We start from the raw sequence: 21,624 nt of genomic DNA, 5'->3' as shown, positions 1-21,624 counted from the left end.
TATACATCTTACTATTTAAAGGGGGGGTGAAACACTCAGTTTCAGTCAGTGTCATGTCAATCTTGAGTACCTATAGAGTAGCATTGCATCCTGCATATCTCCGAAAAGTCTTTATTTTTTTATAATAAGATAAATTATATAAGATTATATAAGAAAGATGCGCTGTTCCGAGTCTTTCCGAAAAAAGCCGAGCGGGTGGGGGCGTATCGTGTGGGCGGAGCTAAATAATGACGTGTGCTCGCTGCTGCTATTGTGTTGAGTCGAGTGCGTCGTAAAGCTGTGTCATCCCTAACAGCGGGGAAAAAAACTTTATTCAAAATAAAAATATGGCTTTTAATCAGATACAGCCATACATCTATGATCCGGAATCAGACCCAGAGGCTACAGTTGAACAGGAGCAGCAGCAAAAACGACTAGAGCAGGACGTCTCTATGTGGTACAAGTTATACACTAACTATATAATATGCTTAGCGGCTTGTGTTATTTACATATTTATACTTGAATTATATCGTCGTATTTTTGTCTTTGAAGGTGTACATGTGGGAAGTGCAGTTGTGCACGTGTGTGTGTGTGTTTACGCGTGGTTTGTGTAGACAGTAAGCGGACTGGTTTTGCACGGCAGGCTAAGTTAGTGTTTACATAGAAAGACACGGAATAGTAGCGCATTTGAATGAAGAAGCGCGCTTATTTAGTTCAACATATTTCCCCCCTCTTTGTGTATTGTTGTTTGGAGTGCTTTTACAATACACAAACATAAAGTTACACATATAGTGGCCAGCTAAACAAATGTACACGCACTACACATCGCATGCTCCATTGATCAATTAACTATACGTGATCATGTTTGGGCTACTTGATGAGCATAGGCAAAAACACAGACATTTGAAGCAGTGTCATTCACCGCCCGCGGTTCTAACGTTGGGACTGCTCCATCCTTCAGCATTAGGCGATCGGGAAAATCCGGTGTCGAGCTGGGCCTTGTTTATGAAACAGTCGGCACCGAAATGCAGCGAACAGATATAAACATTCGCGCAACTCAGTTGCTGATCCGGAAAAGCAAATTACATCCACTGTTGCCTTAACGCGGGGTTTTTGGGGAATCTGTGCAGGACTGTCTTGGTCTGGCAACCAAAAACGCACTTTTTGATGTCATTGTAATTGTGCACATCACCTGTCCAGCATCCTACAAGCCAGCGCTTTGATGGGCGTAGGCTGTTGCTTTCGCTCTCTCTCTCCCTCCCTCTCTCTCTCTCTCTCTCTCTCTCTCTCTCTCTCTCTCTCTCTCTCTCTCTCTCCCTCTCTCTCTCCCTCTCTCTCTCTCACGCTCTTCCGGTAGAATTGTCCGTAAGGCCCATACAAGGAAATTCCGCCCCCATTAACGTCAAAGGGGACGCATGATCTCAAAAAACTTGCCGAAACTTATGACTAACCGGAAGTAGTATTTTTGACAAAGAAATACTCCCATCAAACGTCCACCTTAACTTTTGAAACTTTGTCTATGTTTAGTATGGGATTCCAAGTCTTTAACAGTGTAAAAAGATCAGTATGCATGAAACAGCATTTCACCCCCCCCTTTAAAAACACAACAACACACAATGATAAACTCACTTAAATAGGCACTTTTACATTTCACTTTGAAACCAAATCTTCCGCGTTCATCTTGTCTTTTTTTTTTATTGTATGGAAAGTCCCATTAAAAAAACAGACCGCCATTACATTTTTCCTCTCGTGTACCCCTGGGGGTGCACGCACCACACTTTGGGAATCCCTGGCCTACGCGATAAAAACGCAAAACATATAATGAGCTGCTACTATGGGAGAGAAAAAAGAAAGAAAGACTAGAGCCCCAGCAGCTGATTTCAGGGCTGAGTTTGTCTCGACAAAGTTGGTCCAACAAGATCTAAAAGCTGCTGAATTTGCTGTCATTGTAGGCGAAATGTATTTTTAATAGCAGCTTCTGACATGGTAGCCAGGGGACTAAAGTTTTCACGTATGAAGTGCACACACTAGGGGTTGCACCGACTAACCGACCTTAATGCTCTGCCATGACGCTTTAAGCTTGACGTCGACTAGTCGCTGGCCTATAGAGGGCACAATAAACAATTTCCTGACACGCAGGCTCTGCTTTGAACAGTTAAAAATGACAAATAAATGCATACTCCGAGAGCTCTCCACAAGACATGTTTGATTACTATCTGGATGCTCAAAATTGATCGGGAGAATGCAGGCTTATTGTACATGTAAGTTAATCATCACGCTAAACTGCGTGCTTCATTGCAATGCACACACACACACACATAGCCTGATCACGCGGAGATCGCGCGCGCCTCACACAAAACCATTCAGTAGCGCAGAAATGTATCAACACTGTTCTGTGATTTATCTTTAAAATAGCTTAGAAACTGAAACGTTCTAGCATATATTTCTTGATAACTAAAACTCACAGCTTCACTATTAGTAGAGAGACACTGGCAGTAGAAATGAATTCACACACAATCACTCACTAATGCATTCATATCTTTATTGTGCTACTTTATCTGTATCTTATTCAGAATGAGCAGAAATCTGTGAGAAATATAGCGATCATAAGACAAAAGAACTGATACTAATAGGGATGCACCGAATGTTCAGCAACCGAAATTATTCGGCCGAAAATAGCCAAAAAAAGCACTTTCGGCATTCGGCCGAATAAGTAAAAAGGCAAAATAATTTTTGCCGAACAATGGCGTTTTTAATGACGCGATCAAAAAGTAACCCAGGTAGAGTGAGAGGCGCGTGCTTTATGCAGCAAACATGTCAGCAGTGTGGAAGCACTGTTTAGTGCTGCATCTCATGTCATCGATGAGAAGAGGAACCGACTTTCATGTGAGAAAGCAGAGAAGCTACTTTTCATAAAGAAGAACCTGCCACTTTTCCTGAAGAAGTAGGCTAAGTAGGCTTATGTCTAGGACAGGTATTTATTTGTTGTGGGTTCATCCACATTTTTTTGCACTATTCAATGCACATTTATTGTTGTAGACATACAGAGTTACATTCTTTCAGCAGTCAGTTATAGGCCTAACATAGGCTATTCAAGAAGGGGGGCTTCAAAGACGGCCAAATAAAAATATATTTTTTATTTTACAAATTATTTATTTTAAGTTATGTTGTGCTTAGTTTGTATAATATCTGCTGGAATGTTAAAAAAATGTTCAGTGTTAAATAAATATTTTGAAATTGTATTTTTGTTATTTGATTTATTTCTCTGAAAAGCAACACAAAATAGTACAAAGCAAATTTTTACTATTTAATTATTGTAATGGTAAAAAAATGGCCAAATAAATGGAAAAAATGCGAAACACCGCGTTCGGTATTCGGCCAAGCATTTCATTTCGGTGCATCCCTAGATACAAAAGCTGTGATGTAGGATTAATAACCTCATGGGCAGCGCTGTGTCATATGCCATAGCTGTCCTGAGCACAAGAAGACCCGAGTTCGAGTCTCAGCTCGAGGCTCATGGTTATTTATTAATGACGTCATCAGCGACTAGTCGACGACGACTCGACTTTCATCACATAAATGTCGACTTTTAAAACATGGAAGTCGTTTCACCCCTAGCACATAGGCAAGGCAAGTTTATTTATATAGCACATTTCATACACAATGGCAATTCAAAGTGCTTTACATAGAAAGGAATTAAAATAGGGAGAAAAATGCATAAGAAAAAGAATACAATGTAAAGAGAATTAAAAATAATCGAATGATGATAACCAAAGAAAATAACAAAGGTAAACTAAAACAGTTATAAAAAGAATTTAAAAAATGATGCATAGATAAGATAAGGTGCAATCAGTCGGACTTACAGTGGCTCAGAGCTCGTTCAGTAAATGCTCAGCTGAACAGATGTGTTTTGAGTCTGGATTTGAATGTGGCTACTGTTGGAGCACATCTGATCTGTTCAGGAAGCCGGTTCAGCTGCGGCTGGCATAATAGCTAAAGGCAGACTCTCCTTGCTTTGAGTGAACTCTTGGTATTTCTAACTGACTTGATCCTGCTGATCTGAGTGATCTGTTGGGTTTGTATTTAATCAGCATATCTGCGATGTATTGAGGTCCTAGATCATTGAGTGATTTATAAACAAGTAGTAGTACTTTAAAATCGATCCTAAATGTAACTGGAAGCCAGTGTAAAGACCTGAGGACTGGTGTGATATGGTCATATTTTCTGGTTCTGCTCAGAATCCTGGCAGCAGCGTTCTGTATGAGCTGCAGCTGTCTAATGGTCTTTTTGGGAAGGCCAGTGAGAAGGCCGTTACAATAGTCCACCCTACTGGTGATGAAAGCATGAACCAGTTTCTCTAAGTCTTGCCTGTGTAACCGGTCTTCGCTCTGCGTTGTGTAGGGTGGTAAATGAATGAGACTTGGCATCAGGAATCACTCATGGCATATTGAATAAAATGAAATTTCATCAAGCTGGAGAGTTCTGTGGCCTTCTTTCACAAGTTTGCCTTTCTTCAGTCGCATTTACCGCGAACTGAACTACATTTAACATTTAACTTCTCTCATATAATGAAATCAATAGTGCTCACATATTTCATAAAGAAACATTTGACATGAATTTAACAATAACATGAGTGAAAACATACCTACATGAATAAAATGAAATTTTATCAAGCTGGAGAGTTCTGTGGCCTTCTTTCACAAGTTTGCCTGTTAGTGAAAGGCATTATTTTAGCCACAGAATTAGCCTGCTTGTGCTTAATGAATACTCTCCAAAATTTGCTTTACATCACTCACACAAACTTCATACACATCTGAATAATATTAAAGTGCATTTAAGAACTAAACTGCATATTTTATCTTAGTTAACAAAGCTCATATAAAACTTTTTATACGGAGCTTCAGTACAACTCACCTCTCTTCAGTCGCATTTACCGCAAACTGAAGGAGAGCGGGCGGAACCGGAACAAGAGTCTTAAAGGGGCCACGCGCCTTATTTAACAAAACACCAAATCACTGAAAAATGGACATATAACGATCGAAACATGACATCCCATTCAAAATAACCCAATATTAAAAGAATAAATTTAATGAAATATTAAAAGAATACTTTTCAGAATACAAGACAATAATATAAATGTAAAATAATTGACAGAGAGATTTTTGAGTGAAATTAAATAAATATTACACCCGTTACACCTGGAAACAAAGCATCTAATTCTTGCAATATTTTTCAGATGATAGTAAGCTGATTTAGTTATTGCTTTGACATGACTACTGAAACTCAGGTCTGACTCCAAAATCACTCCAAGATTCCTGACTTGATTTTTTGTTATCAGACCTTTTACCTCAAGATATGCGTTCCCCTTGAGAATTTCATCTTTGTTTCCAAAGAATTTCATCTTTGTTTTCCACATACACTAAACGTCTTTGATTTAGCACAATTCTATTCGCTGCCAAAGTTTGACCAAACTCCTCCACAATCATTCCCTTTAAATAGACTCCTGAGCTTGTCCTGTCTAATGGTTTGCCAGCTGATGTACCTTTGGATAATATCATTAAAAAGCTAATGACCATTAGTGTTTGTAATGACATTTATGACAATTTTAATCCTTGCATAAAAAACAAAACAAAACAAAAAACAATTCAACTAGCCTAATTGAACACTGGGTGTATATTACAATATATACATTACAGTATATTCAGAATTATATTCGTATAGACTGACATATAAAGAAGTGTTTTGCACAGTGGTGGCCACTAGTGGAATGAACTGTTAATGGTGATAAGGTCAACCCAGGCTCATTGGAAATACGTGACTCTGCCTACATTTTTGCAACACCCCAAATATGTTCCTCCAGGTACGTTTACCTGCACTTTTTGGGTGAAACGTCCACCGGAGGCGCTAAGTGGTAATATTTTTAAATATAAAATATAAAACCATCATCTCCGCGTGTATGTCTACGCTGTGTGATTCCCCCAACCTGATCTGACAGAATGAATATTTATAGCCTAATTTTATATTTTTGAGCAACTAACTCCACTCCTACCCTAAACCTACCCACTCTCAACAATATAAAACACGTAACAGGAAAATAAATGTACAGTCACAGTTATTTATTGCAAAAACTGACCAAAAAACTGTATAAAAGTATTAACTCATGATGCATTCCAAGTCTTCTGAAGTCATACGATATCTTCATGTGAAGAACAGAGTTGATATTAATGTTTTAGTCGTTGAAATGAGGATCGCGCTCCTTTGCGAACAGAACACACACACGCACTCGTTCATTCATATAATTCAAATGATACACACAAGTTGAATGACGCGATTGGTCACGAGACACACAACAGCCAATGCTGTCAAAGCTGACCTGATGTTTCTTCTGGCAGCAATATTTGAAATTTATTATTAATCTTTGGTGGATGGACTCGACGTTACTGATCGCTTTTGGGGATTTTCTTCACACAAATCAATCGTTTGGCCTCGGAACACTTGGGATATTTGTACTTTCTGAATTGTGCCTGCAGTCGTATCTGCCTGTTATATCGTGTTTTTTATAATACACAAATGGGTAGGTTTAGGGAAGCATTTGAGTTACACGTTCAAAATGTGTCTGAATATGTGTGTCCACAAGGTAAATGGATTTATAAACATACTAAAAAGCGATTATGCGTCTTGATAGTACGCCAAAATGCCATACGAATTGGCGTGTCATAAATACGCCATTTCATGAGATCAGTCTTGGAATGGAGAAAAAATATTACCACTTAGCGCCTCCAGTGGGCGAGTCACGTATTTCCAATGAGCCTGGGTTGATAAGGTATAGCTAAGAGTGGTCCAGACCAACCTTACGAAAGTATGACTTAAAGAAGGTATTGTTAACTAAGTTTCGGGATACAGATATTAACGTTAAGGGATACCTTAAGGTATAACCTAAGAATGACGCAGTGTTAAGAAGGTTTCGGGAAATGCAGCCCAGATCCGTCACATACCTTTAAAGGTTCAGTTATATAGTTTTGTCCTCACTGTTCCTTTTTTTGAGAGAGTGTAGATCCAAAGCACAAGACAAAGGCAGAAATTCAAAGAAACCTTTATTTAAATCCACCAAATGAAGTACAGGAATTCACAGGAGAAAACGGCCACACAAACAACTAAACATGATTAAAGGTGCACTATGTAGTATTTTTGCAGTAAAATATCCAAAAACCACTAGGCCGGTGTTATATTGCGTACCTACAATATCCCAAATGTTTCCAACTATTTGTAAATTGTGAGAAGATTGCTAATTTAACTAAGGACCGGGACGTGTCAGCATTGCGTTTGAGGGAGTCGCCTGTCAATCGCGTCATATCTGCGCTACCCTCGGTTTCGGGTTTTATTTGGCAGGAGCGCTTTACTCTTAGCTGTGTGAACAAGTGAACGCACAGAGTAACGTCATAACATAATTTTAAACACACTTAAATGTATCTAATATGATAAACAGAGCTGCTTTACCTCATAATCATAACCGGAAGAGCAGATCAGTGCGCGCGCCCGGCGACTGTGTCCCGTCCCGTCATAATAAAAGTCCCGGTATTTGCGAGGCGGGTATTTGTTTAAAGGGGTACTTCAGCGCTGGGAAGATGAATCTGTATTTAAACTGGGTCATCAATGCAGTAGAAATGTGAAATTATTTTTGAATTTGGTGTCTTCTAGACTGAGAAAAGACAGAAAATGTATTTTTGTCCCATGGGGATGAAAGACTACAATTCCCAGAATGCTTCGCTGCCCTGTGAGGCCATTCCCAACACCACCAACTTCATTACTGTGACTGAGTTAGAAGACACTACAATTAAAAACTGAACGTGTCTGTTCAATATAATGAGTGAGTCACGGCACGAGGATCACAGCACTGAGCACTAACTGCAGGAGTGATGAGAGCTGAGGTAATCGCGACTACATTCGCGGCATACATTCACACAGGAGTTCAGTCTGGCGCGTTTCAGTTCATGCCTTTGCAAGCTTAACTTTCATAGAAATGAATTTGAGAAGTTAAAAGACTTACATTGCTCACCATAGCTCCATTTAAATGATCCTGTCTGCAAGCTGAGCTCTCCCTGCAAGCTGAGTGTAATCTCCATCCCCCATGCGCAGATTCAAAAAATGCGGAAATGGCTCCCTCTGCTGGCTGTAGTCTTTAGCCTCTGGGCAAACATTCCTCCTATGATGCAAAAATCGTCATTTTGCATCATAGGAGGAATTTTTCCAGAAATAAAATGCATAAATCTCTCGTCTCAGGGAGATATGAGGGGGGAAAGCACAATAATTTGAATATTCTCCAGGGTTTCTACTGATACAAAGCCATATGCTAATCGCTGAAGTAACCCTTTAACAATCGCTCCAGCAGCTGTGCTCAGCTCCACAACACTCGGTCCTGCACTGCTTTACACTACAGTAACGTTAATAACCGCATCCATGAACGTGATTTCTGCCCGAGTCCTATTTCCCACCGGCTGTGAGGTGAAGACCACATGTCCTAAGATGCTGCGCTCAAACTTTGCGTCATCAAACTACACATTTGTTTTGCATAGGCGCCCTCCAGTGGACGGAAAGCTGCATAGTGAACCTTTAATACCAGACAAGGAGTGAACTGAAACTGAGATACACACAGAAAACAAAGACACACCTCAACAGAAGACTAAAATCAATCAGAAACCAAAAAGAGGTGACAGAACTAATCAACAACCTAGAAGATTAACAACGAAACTCAGACATGAACAGATATTAATTTTTAGATATTTAGACTGGAAACAAGACAAAAATACAAAATAACAAAAGCAAAAATAACTGCATTTTTTTGCAGTGTAACTACCATTGTCTATATGAAATGTGCTATAGTTGATAAATATGTTAAATATGGCACAGTCGTGCTGTGTTTAACTCTTTATATATTGTTGTTGGGTTTATCAACTAAATCCCTGTAGATTATGAAGAGCTGCTGCAAACAAAATCACATTTAACCAGTTCTAAGATTAGAGAAACACATACAGACATAAATACATCAGATATGCAAAGAGATTCTTAAAACAAACATATATTGTGTTAATATTTTAGACATCTAAAGAACATTAATCATTGCTGTTAGAAAACTTTGATAAGATCACATTATATCATGATGATTAATATACAGAAATAAAACACGATTAGTAGATTCACAAAACAGATGAAAGTAAATAAGAAAAATAATGAGGAATGGAAACAGTGAATGTGGGTAAACACACAAACATTCACATGTTTTCACTCATAATTTGTGCAGATGAAGTTGAGTTTGCGAGTTTCAGGAAGGCTGACCCAGCGCTGATCTCCTCCAGACTGAACTGCTCCTTTTCTCTTCTCGAGGCTGCAGTCTTCCGGTGTCGTTCCGTGCCCTGGAGCCCAGTTCTGATAGTACATGTTCTCTCCGCTCAGCCAGAGCCACATGTTCATGAGGCAGTAGTTGTGTAAACCCAACCACACCTCCGCAGTAGACGCCTCTTTAACCACATTCATCACCTCACGCTGCATCTCGTCTGAATGAACCGAGACCAGATCCACATGTTTCTGTCTGCAGTATCTCAGAGCTTCAGGCCACGTCAGGTTCTCTTTGATCAGAATCAGTTTATCTGGATCTGGTGGAGGTGATGGATAGATTGTGTGATTTGTGAGGATCTGCTCACCATCATGACACACAAAAGGAAATTGGTTGTTGCAAGAGAGGTCATGCCATTGTCCCTGAGGATTCGGTCTAATCACAGCACAGTTTTCAACACCTCCACCATTATTAGGTTGATCAGACCTCCAGTATCTGAATGAGGAGTTGCTCTGATCTGACCACTGCCATGAGTCTCTGAACAGACCGATCCAGACCGGTGATCCAGATAAGTTACGATCACTGATGATCTTCTGAATCTGTTGACTCTCATTCTGGTTCCTCACACTGACCAGATCAATGTGATTCTGTCTGCAGTAACTCTGAGCGGCTCTCCAGTTCTTCATCTGATCGACTAAGACGAGTCCTGTGCTCACTTTAAGAACAGAAACAGATTCATGAGTCAGTTTGTTCATTATTCTTACACTGATTTATGGTTTGGATGTGAATAAGAGCAGCGGTGGAGCATCAGAAACACATTTCAAATATTCTCAATATCTTCAGGATTATTGTAATTATATAACATGAAGTAACATGTTGAAATACTGGATTCAGACACAAAGAGCTGAATGAGAGAAACAGAGGAGGATGTTACTCTGCAGATAAATGTGTTAGTTAACTAGTTCAGACACATTTACTTGGACTGTAGTCATTTATTAATAGTTGCAGTGTATCTCAGTGCTTGATTGTTAATGGACTATTATACCTACATTAAGGTAATCTACAAAAAATGAAGAAATTACAGGTTTGTGTTGAGATCCTGAAGGTTGAATATATCGGTCACACCTTACAATGAGGTTGTATTAGTTCAAATGAACTAACCATGAACAATGCCTGTAGCTTTAGTGTTTTTGTAAGGTTATCTTACTGACATTATTTACATTAGTTTACTAAGGGTGAACATTTCTAACTTACCCTCTTACTCTTAAAGTAAATATGCTCATCAACATTATTTTACTGTCAGTAATCTTACAAGGTAACACTTTACAATAAGGTTGTATTAGTTAACATTATTTAATGCATTAGTTAACATGATCTAACCATGAATAATGCCTGTAGCTTAAATGTTTTTGTAATGTTATCTTATCTTACGAGATTAGTATCTAAATGTGTATCTGCACATATTAGTTCATGTAGCAGTTGACACACACACACTAAGGATGAACATTTCCAACTTCCTATCTTACTCTAAAGGAGAAACAAATGCTTATCAACATTATTTCAGAGTTTCAGAGTAGCTTTAGAGTTGACAAATCCAGATAAATCCAAACTGGTTTAGATCAAGTCCAACCGTTTCTCAAAGCTCGGTATAAACTTTCTCTGTCAGCTCAGGTTTAATCCAGAGTTAGCGATTAACTCTGAAGCGCGAGCACCTGAAAGTGTGACACGTGTGGCAAACAGCCAATCACAGCGCCCGTTTGATTCACTTCTCTTCTGAAGATTGAGAGATCGTTTTGAAAATGATCATGAAATTAAATGTGTTTACAGGGCAGGAATAAACACTGCTGCTGCGGCGAGAGTTTGAGAAGGCAGATTAAAGAATATCTGACTATATCAATGCATGACGTGAATAAAGAAATATGCCTAATAATTATCACAAAGAGCTCAAATGAATACACATTGTTTAAAATAATTATGAATGCATGTATTATATTTATATTACTATTTGGCTACTTTTCAATTAAAATAATATGTATATGAACATATATGAATTCAAAGTGATTATAAATGATATAAATATAATAAATAATTAGCACCAAAAGATGCACAATTGTATTTGTAAAGTTTTCTCATTATAAACTGCTTTAATTTGGAACAAGAGATGCAGGGGGTGTGGCTTTATTGCCCCTTTACTTGCAGCTGATTGGTCCAGTTTGGGTTTGCAATCTCTAACCCAGAATAAAACCGTCTCCAGAGCAGGTTAGCCTGTAGTGTCAGTTACCATGGTGATGAACACTGATAAAAACCAGTCCACCTTCTTGAGCCCGAAAAACCAGAGTTTGCTCAAACTAATCTCAAACTTACCTGGGTAACTGAAACCAGCTTTGTGCAACAGGCCACCGAACATCAACGGATCGGTTGTTCATGTTTATACACACTTTACTATCATTACTTACAGTCTGTGACCCTTATTGTAAAGTGTACACTATTTCAACATTACCTGATGTGTAAACATGACTTACCTTTAACGAAGCATTTATTATTATTTACTGCTTCATAATAAACCTACAAATGTTAACACGTCAGGTAATGTTGAAATGCTTGTTTTGCTATTATGCTTTGTTTAATAATGTTAATAAGGTACAATAAAGCAGTTTCACCTTTAGAGTGAGATGGGGAGTTAGAAATGTTCACTCTTAGTGTGTGTGTGTGTGTGTGTGTGTGTGTGTGTGTGTGTGTGTGTGTGTGTGTGTGTGTGTGTGTGTGTGTGTGTGTGTGTGTGTGTGTACTGCTACATGAACTAATGTAAATAGTGACAGTAAGATAATCTTACAACGACAGTAAAGCTACAGGCATTGTTCATGGTTAGTTCATGTTAACTAATGCATTAACTAATTGCGCTGTTAATGTGAAGAGATGCATTAATATATGTGTGAGTTAACGTTAACAAAGATTACTAAAGACGTTGATCTGCAGTCGAACCGGATGCGCACCAGAAGTGCTGGTGTGAAAGCAGCCTTAAAATGAATGGGCTCAGGAAACTCGCTGTAACTTTACCTGCGGGTGTCGCTGTTGGACAGTGTTATGTTACATTAAAAAGTATTAAAAAATCACTTGTTTTTATAATGTTTTTAAATACATTTAAGTTATTTTATTTTTGTAATATTTATGAATAACCCATCCGGTCCGCGATTACAGATACAAACTTATTTTATTTGACTTTTACAATGAGCATAGTAATAACAACAAAAAGAAAAAAATATAGAGAGAGGACGCAGTGTTCAGAATGAACAGTCGAGCAAAACACTCGCCACCCATAGCAATGAGTTAGGCTGGGCAATGACAACAGACTGACAGATACGTAAAAGATTAACGGGACTTTCTGCCATAAGGATACTGTTTTTTGTACACATTGTTATATTAATTATAATTCAAATTATGTTTTATTGAGCACAGTATTATTGATGATTATTGAGAGGGGCACTTTTGGTTAATTTTCAAAAAGGGCAGAGGCTCGAACCCCCAAAGCCCCTCTGCACTTCCCTGGTGTGCGTAACGTTATGTGTCCTGTCACAAAATGCGGCGAAATCTCCGACACGACGTTAATAGTTAGATTAAGGTGTGTACATGTCTGTAATGCTCTCTGATAATGCGACTAAAATAGGCATACTCCACATGTCTTTATCCGATTTACGTTTAGTTAGATTATGACTTTAATCAGATTATGGTAATTAGAAATCGCTGTCTACATGGTAGCCTCTTAATCAGAGTATTGTCTTAATCAGATTAATATCCGAGTATTGTTGTCCATGTAAACGTAGTCATTGTTTCAATAGTTACATGCTATCTGGGTCTCTGTTTGCAGTTTAAATATAATGATGCAGTTAAAAGATAATGGACAAACATATCATTACAAAAGTTCTCAATGCTGCTGCAGGTGAAATATAATGTGGATATCACTGAATAAATATCTTTTCGGCAGGTTAAATACTGATAATTGATCACTCAAACCTTTATCTAAACGTCTCTACTTAACCGTCGGACTCGCACATCCGTCATGTTTGTAGTTTTTTAACACTTTTATTTGAGTTTGTAGTTCTAATTGAATCATCGTCCAACTCGCAATGGGTTGTGGGTAATATCAGCCTTTAGAGTGCGCTTCAATCCACACTTCAAATTCTGACCGGAAATAGTAAACCATCATCTGGGTATCTTTGGGATACTCTTTTCAGCATACTATGATTTGGGACATACTTATTCTTATTTCGAATACTATTTAGTATGGATAGTATGCGAATTGGGACGCAGGGGCTGAATTAATTGACCCTTCGCTAAGCCCCGCCCTCCTTAGTTACTGTTGCTACGCCTGTCAAGCTTTCGCACCTGGCACCTCTATTACAGTGTGTATGCGCCGGTGTCAGACATTTCCAAGGAGATAATTAGTCATTTTTGGGGAAGAGGTGAAATATCTGAGAGAGCAAGTCCCTTTTGTCTGTAGTAGGGCTGTCCCCGACTAAGGATTTACACATTCGAATCAGAATTTTCAAATCTCTCTATGGTAGACCGATAGTCGAATCATCTGTGTGTGTGTAAACCATAGACCGGAAAAAATAAACGGTATAAACGGGTTGGGAAGGCCAGGACACTAGTCAGCAGGAGGCTATTTTTATTTTACTTTACACACGGCACACAGCCACCACTTTTAATAAAGTGATCAAAACTAGGCTACTCTACACATTCGTAAATTAACCGTTCTCTCATAATATTTAAAAGCCGCGATCAAAACACAGAACATCACACAAATAAAAGAACATTTTGATAAATAAACCTAAAAAAGTACCTGCCTAGAGAGTTAAAGAACACTTTGATTGTGCCTAAAGGGGGTCTCACACCGGACTGAAGCTCAGCGCCGTGTCTCAGGATCTCACACCGGACTGAAGCTCAGCGCCGTGTTTCAGGATCTCACACCGGACTGAATCTCAGCGCCGTGTCTCAGGATCTCACACCGGACTGAAGCTCAGCGCCGTGTCTCAGGATCTCACACCGGACTGAAGCTCAGCGCCGTGTCTCAGGATCTCACACCGGACTGAAGCTCAGCGCCGTGTCTAAGGTATCTCACACCGGACTGAAGCTCAGCGCCGAGTCTCAGGATCTCACACCGGACTGAAGCTCAGCGCCGTGTCTCAGGATCTCACACCGGACTGAAGCTCAGCGTCGTGTCTCCGGATCTCACACCGGACTGAAGCTCAGCGCCGTGTCTCAGGGATCTCACACCGGACTGAAGCTCAGCGCCGTGTCTCAGGATCTCACACCGGACTGAAGCTCAGCGCCGTGTCTCAGGATCTCACACCGGACTGAAGCTCAGCGCCGTGTCTCAGGATCTCACACCGGACTGAAGCTCAGCGCCGAGTCTCAGGATCTCACACCGGACTGAAGCTCAGCGCCGTGTCTCAGGATCTCACACCGGACTGAAGCTCAGCGCCGTGTCTCAGGATCTCACACCGGACTGGAGCTCAGCGCCGTGTCTCAGGATCTCACACCGGACTGAAGCTCAGCGCCGAGTCTCAGGATCTCACACCGGACTGAAGCTCAGCGCCGAGTCTCAGGATCTCACACCGGACTGAAGCTCAGCGCCGAGTCTCAGGATCTCACACCGGACTGAAGCTCAGCGCCGTGTCTCAGGATCTCACACCGGACTGAAGCTCAGCGCCGTGTCTATCTCACACCGGACTGAAGCTCAGCGCCGTGTCTATCTCACACCGGACTGAAGCTCAGCTCCGTGTCTCAGGATCTCACACCGGCCTGAAGCTCAGCGCCGTGTCTCAGGATCTCACACCGGACTGAAGCTCAGCGCCGTGTCTCCAGATCTCACACCGGACTGAAGCTCAGCGCCGTGTCTCAGGGATCTCACACCGGACTGAAGCTCAGCGCCGTGTCTCAGGATCTCACACCGGACTGAAGCTCAGCGCCGTGTCTTAGGATCTCACACCGGACTGAAGCTCAGCGCCGTGTCTCAGGATCTCACACCGGACTGAAGCTCAGCGCCGTGTCTCAGGATCTCACACCGGACTGAAGCTCAGCGCCGTGTCTCAGGGATCTCACACCGGACTGAAGCTCAGCGCCGTGTCTCAGGGATCTCACACCGGACTGAAGCTCAGCGCCGTGTCTCAGGATCTCACACCGGACTGAAGCTCAGCTCCGGGTCTCAGGATCTCACACCGAACTGAAGCTCAGCGCCGTGTCTCAGGGATCACACACCGGACTGAAGCTCAGCGCCGTGTCTCAGGTATCTCACACCGGACTGAAGCTCAGCGCCGTGTCTCCGGATCTCACACCGGACTGAAGCTCAGCGCCGTGTCTCAGGATCTCACACCGGACTGAAGCTCAGCGCCGTGTCTCCGGATCTCACACCGGACTGAAGCTCAGCGCCATGTCTCCGGATCTCACACCAGGCAGACGTGAACATTATATACGCGCAAGCTCAATTTTGAATCGACTTCTGACAGAAGAGCTGCACGATGAGTGTATCTTGTCGCACAGGGTGAAATCAGTACATTCACGATTTGATATACATTTAATCGCCGCGGACAGGCGTCGAATGCCGCCGTCGGTGTATGTGTTCGAGTTTTAAAGGCGCGGCGCGTCCGGTGCGAAGCTCAGTGCCCTTAAAGGGGCGATCGCCCAGCGCCGCGACACGTCATTGTAACACTAATATTGAGCACCCCCATATTGCCAAAATGGTATGATCCTTGTTTCATAACACCCGTGAAGATTCGACCATGAGATCAGTGGTCGAATCCGGTCCTGCATATCGATGCATCGAATCTTCGACTATTAGGGGTCACCCCTAGTCTGTAGTATGCATTCACGGGATATATCTGCGGCATACTATGCAACCGAATAGAGAATAAACTTTTGAATAAAGATGAAGCTAAAGCCTATAGTCCGCAATCAGCAGCCGCCTCAAACGCATGTTCAAGCACAGCCGGGTAAGTGAAATTAGAAAATAATCGAATAATTATAAATTAAACAGCTTATCAATAAATCTTGTGGAATAAACACAAGACATTAGCCTGAACACTTTGCAATGATTCTCCCGCTTATTTTTAGCGTGCCGGCTAACGTTATTGTTAGACAACACGTCGTGTGTCTAATCTACGCCTTGGTCCTGAAATACTGACCTGAGCCATACATCAAAAACTCTACAGTTACTGAAATACAGCCTTATAACAGAAAGACACTCTCTCAAACATGATCGGTTTTATTAGTTTTATAAACACAGCCACTGTAACAATCCTTATGTTGGTCTTAATTTACACAATTTGTCTAAACAGACTACGATACAAAACTAATACATAAAGCTAAGACAGTCCTTTTTATAGTCTATATACTGAGGCTAAAGGCTTTTTATAGTCTATATACTGAGGCTAAAGTAGGGCTGGGCGATAAAACGTTAACGATAATTATCACAATATAATTTTCCTCGATAAAACGATAACAACAGTTTGATAAATTCCCGATATAATGCTTATGCGCTATGCGTAATGCTGCGCATGCGTATTGCAGACCGGGATTCTGGGTAATGTTTACAGTGACTGACAGGATCGGAGTGAAGTTGAGCGAGAAAAATTAGCAATATTGAATAAAACTCAGCGCTCACGACCAGCTCGGAGGACGCAGATATCGTTGACAAGTTAGTTTACTCAACTTCAGTGGTTTGGAGATATTTTGGAGATCCCATCCGACATAAAACCGAGTGACGTGTGTGGGCTGCTTATCATAGATTCACGTTCACCACAGAGAATTTATTTATTAAATGATCGAGCTTCTTCGAAGTTCTTCCATATAACATTGAGCCCAACACAGCAGTAAAACTACATTAACTACATTCACACACAGGTTTATCACCTTGTTAGTTGTAGTGGGTGACTTGCAAGCTAACGCTACCAAACTATAATCACTAAAACATCGGACTTGTACGTCGCTATCATAATTGTTTGTCTTTGATGATGTATTAATGACTCAGCATCGCATGTATCAAAAGAGAAATCATTTCATCCGATGTTTAAAAAGAATAAAATAGGCTAGACAGCCCTTACTGGAGATCCACAAATACTGAACTTTGCTCTCTCCCTCCTCTCCTGACCGGCCCACTGTTGGTGAGGTGAGGTGAGGTGAGGTGAGGTGAGGTGAGGTGAGGTGTGAGAGAGAGAGAGAGAGAGAGAGAGAGAGAGAGAGAGAGAGAGAGAGAGAGAGAGAGAGAGAGCGATGCACGGTGGACAAATCCACTGTAAGGCAAGAGAGGGGGGACTCAAAATGTTTCTGAACTTAAAACGCTTTTTTTTTGCCCGTTTTGCGTTTTTAGTGTTTTACTACTTACACAAAGTAGCCTAATGATATTATTGATATACAGTGTAGAGTAAAAAAAATGCTTACCACAATTAATATTTTAATAAATAAATCTACCTCAGTTTTAATAAATTGTTCACCTGTTTGGGAAGTGTTTGTCATGTTTTGACAATAAAGGATAGTTTAAAACCACAGTTAACTGTCTGCTTCTCTACATCTTTCACTCAGGAGCAAAAATATGCCTTTAAACTTTAAAGAAATAAAGATTTAACATTTTTAACATTTATTGTGAGACTTATCGATATCGACTGATATGGAAAATTATATTGTGATCATTTTTTTGGGCCATATCGCCCAGCCCTAGGCTGAAGGCTTTTTATAGTCTATATACTGCCTCATATGTAATAATTTGCATCAATCAAGAACCTCATGTTTTTTTCAGGTTGTTGGAGCAAACGTAGGTGTTTTTGTTAATCCTGCTAATCGACATTTAACGCTAGTTGGGAATGGGGCCGCACACACTGCTTAATTTACCCCAGGCATTTCTTACCTTGGGTTTTACGCTTGGGAACAGAAATAAATTCCCCCCTCCGTCCAAACTTTTAGGATAGGTGTCAGATTTGCACAATCCATACGCACAAGTTCGCAACGGCATGTTTCCCTCGCTCGAAAGCTTGGCAGACCTTCACGGTTACGGTTGCTAAGCCCCGATTGGCCTGTTGCGGTTTTGGGTGTGGCTTAGCGAAGGGTCAATCGCACGTTCACTTTCTGACAGCAGAGGGCGCTGATGGATCTGCAGAATGCAGCGATTACCCCGGAAACCCTGCAAACAAAACAACTGGCCGCGCTAGTGAAGTTTTTAAATGCTCAGTGTTCTTCATCATCAGCACCAAATTCTTAATACTTATAGGCTTAATAGGCCATTTATTTTCTAATATTTTTTTAAAATATATTTTAATCTGGACTACAACAATCCCTAATGTTTAGAAATGTTCTGGGCTGCATTTTCCAAAAGCATCGTAAGCCTAAATTGATCATAGAGACTAGGAGTGACCCCGAATAGTTGAAGATTCAATGAATCGATATGCGGAGCCTGATTCGCCCACCGATCTCACGGTCGAATCTTTGTAAGTGTTATGAAATTAGGACAAAATGGGACAAATGGGGGTGCTCAATATTTTAAAAGAGTGACGCTGAGCTTGGCACCGCGCCGTGCCGCACCATAACAATTCGAACACATTCAATGAGTGTACTCACACCGGCGGCGGCATTCGGTGCCTGTCCGCGGCCACGCAGGAAGTTGCTTAAAATCCTGCTGCGCCACAGAGCTCCATTTCAAGGTTTTATATTAAATCTATATTATATTTCCCTCAAATCATCAATGTCCTGATTTCCCCCTGTGCTATAAGATCACTCATCGTGCAGCTCTTCTGTCAGTCAATTCAAAATTGAGCTTGCGTGTAATGTTTGCGCCTGGTGTGAGATCCTGAGACGCGGCGCTGACAGTTAGCTGTCTGTTTTCTACATCTTTCACTCAGGAGCAAAAATATGCCTTTAAATTTTAAAGAAAAACAGTTAACATTTTTAACATTTATTGTGATACTTATCGATATCGACTGATATGGAAAATTATATTGTGATCATTTTTTTGGGCCATATCGCCCAGCCCTAGGCTGAAGGCTTTTTATAGTCTATATACTGCATCATATGTAATAATTTGCATCAATCAAAAACCTCATGTTTTTTTCAGTTCGTTGGAGCAAACGTAGGTGTTTTTGTTAATCCTGGTAATTGACATTTAACGCTAGTTGGGAATGGGGCCTCACACACTGCTTAATTAACCCCAGGCATTTCTTACCTTGGGTTTTAGGTTTGGGAACAGAAAAAAATTCCCCCCTCCGTCCAAACTTTTAGGATAGGTGTCAGATTTGCACAATCCATACGCACAAGTTCGCATCGGCATGTTTCCCTCGCTCGAAAGCTTGACAGACTAAGCCCCGATTGGCCTGTGGCGGTTTTGGGCGTGGCTTAGCGAAGGGTTCAATGCTCAGTGTTCTCAGTGTAAAATCTCAATGTTCTTCATCACAGCACCAATACTTAATACTTATAGGCTTAATAGGCCATTTATTTTCAAATATTTAAAAAAATATATATTTTAATCTGGACTACAACATTCCCTAATGTTTAGAAATGTTCTGGGCTGCATTTTCCCAAAAAAAAAGCATCGTAAGCCTAAAGTGATCGTAGTGACTATGAGTGACACTGAATAGTTGAAGATTCGATGCATCGACATGCGGAGTCTGATTCGCCCACGGATCTCACGGTCGAATCTTCGTAAGTGTTATGAAATGAGGAGCTTTGCGTCCGGTGTGTGACCCCCTTTAGACACAATCGGCTTAAGACCGTGCAGTAAACACACTCAAAGTGTTCTTTTCTATATTTGTGTGATGTTCTGTATTTCGATCGTGGCTTTAACATGTTATGAGAAAACGGTTTATGAATGTTTATCCACCACATTACCTTTTATTTAAACCTAAATAAGAAAGCCATTGTCAGTTCGTCTGTCAGTTGGCCGGCAGTTTTGGTCGCTGTATTAAAATGTGTTGCTGTGTGCCGTGTGTAAAGGAAAATAAAAATAGTTTTACCCTTCTGCTGACTAGTGTCGTGACTCGTGCCCCTCCCAACCCACACACACACACACACACACACACACACACACACACACACACACACACACACAGATGATTCGACTATCGGTCGACCATAGAGAGATTGGACAATTCTGATTTGAATGTGTAAACCTTAGTCGGGGACAGCCCTAGTAGAGACCATTGGTGGCAATTATTCCTACGATCAACTTAGGCTTACGATGCTTTTGGGAAACGCAGCCCTGATTATTTGTTATTGTTCAGTAAAACTTTGAGACAAACGGCTTCATTAGTTAACATGTTCATTCATTATTACCAAACTGACAATGAAAAATACTTATAAAGAATGAATTATTCTAAGTAATGTTCATTTCTTAGTTTCTGTTTAATAACATTACTAAAATCAAAAGAATTTAATGGAGCTAAGATAAAACTAACACTGATCAGTTTTATTTCTTAACTAACATTAACAAAAAAAGAAAACGTTCTGTAACAAACGCAGCTGTTGCTCAATCTTAGTCAAAGCTTTAAATAAAGAGACCTTATTGTAATGTGTTAGCTGTTGTTCTTTATAGCCTAATTCTTTTGCACTTTAATCTGTTTGAAAATTGTACTTTTATATATTTTTGGTGCAATGTATTATTGTATTTAAACATTTTTATTACAAAGTTATTACAAAAAAAGTTCTTAAAGCTGTTATACTATGACATGGTGCATCTATACATGAACGGTTGTTGTAATTTTAAATACTCACTGTTGTTGCAGATGAACTGAAGAAGAGTACTACAGGGTCTATTATAAATCTGTCCATCTGACATAAATCCACAATCACTGCCTTGAGGTTGTCCAGGTCCCCAGTTCAGATAGAGCTCAGGATCACCTGAAGACCACTGCCATTTATTAACACTCGTCCTCTGCAGCCCAATCCAGACATTCTGAACACCTCCATCAGTCACACTCTTCTTCAGCTCGATCATGTCGTTCATGTTGTCAGCGGTGGCCAGATCTGTGTAATTCTCTCTGCAGTATCTCTGAGCTTCAGTCCAGTTCTTCAACACGTTTATAAAGTGATACTGACGCTGAACACATTCAGATACGGAGCAGAGAGCTGTGAAAGAGAGGGTTTGATTTAATGCTTTTCATAACAGGGTCAAACCTGATGAAACTATAAACCAGAAATAAAACTACAGACACACTCACCAATGAGAAGAAGAACCAAATATAGAGTTTGCTCCATTTCTGAGGAAGAAACACATTGAAAAATCTCATATTCATCTTAGAGTAAAACATAATAAGCATAACAAAATTCACACTCAT

The 21,624-nt window shown here is 40.5% G+C and overlaps 1 protein-coding gene across 1 annotated transcript; it reads right to left on the bottom strand.

Moving 5' to 3' along the window:
- Positions 1–8,831: 8,831 nt before the first annotated feature.
- LOC137081439 (C-type mannose receptor 2-like) lies at positions 8,832–21,544 on the bottom strand. Its single transcript, XM_067447649.1, has 4 exons — positions 21,508–21,544; positions 21,062–21,415; positions 9,678–10,025; positions 8,832–9,623 (listed from the first exon to the last, which is right to left on the bottom strand). The coding sequence occupies exons 1-4, from the start codon at positions 21,542–21,544 to the stop codon at positions 9,259–9,261; spliced, it is 1,104 nt and encodes a 367-aa protein (XP_067303750.1). The 3' UTR covers positions 8,832–9,258.
- Between the last annotated feature and the right edge of the window lie 80 nt (positions 21,545–21,624).

The sequence above is a fragment of the Pseudorasbora parva genome, chromosome 1 (assembly GCF_024679245.1).
Source record: "Pseudorasbora parva isolate DD20220531a chromosome 1, ASM2467924v1, whole genome shotgun sequence".
NCBI classification, from domain to species: domain Eukaryota; kingdom Metazoa; phylum Chordata; class Actinopteri; order Cypriniformes; family Gobionidae; genus Pseudorasbora; species Pseudorasbora parva.
The sequence above is the reverse complement of the archived record's forward strand: the minus strand, read 5'-3'. Positions and strand labels throughout refer to the sequence as shown.

Bases quoted from the DNA above. Each gene is read 5' to 3' on its own strand.
- LOC137081439 (XM_067447649.1), bottom strand. From the start codon at position 21,544: ATGGAGCAAACTCTATATTTGGTTCTTCTTCTCATTG. The intron at 21,416-21,507 runs GTGAGTGTGTCT...TCTCTTTCACAG, and splicing joins TTTGGTTCTTCTTCTCATTG to CTCTCTGCTCCGTATCTGAA. The intron at 9,624-9,677 runs GTGAGCAGATCC...CACCAGATCCAG, and splicing joins TCCTTTTGTGTGTCATGATG to ATAAACTGATTCTGATCAAA.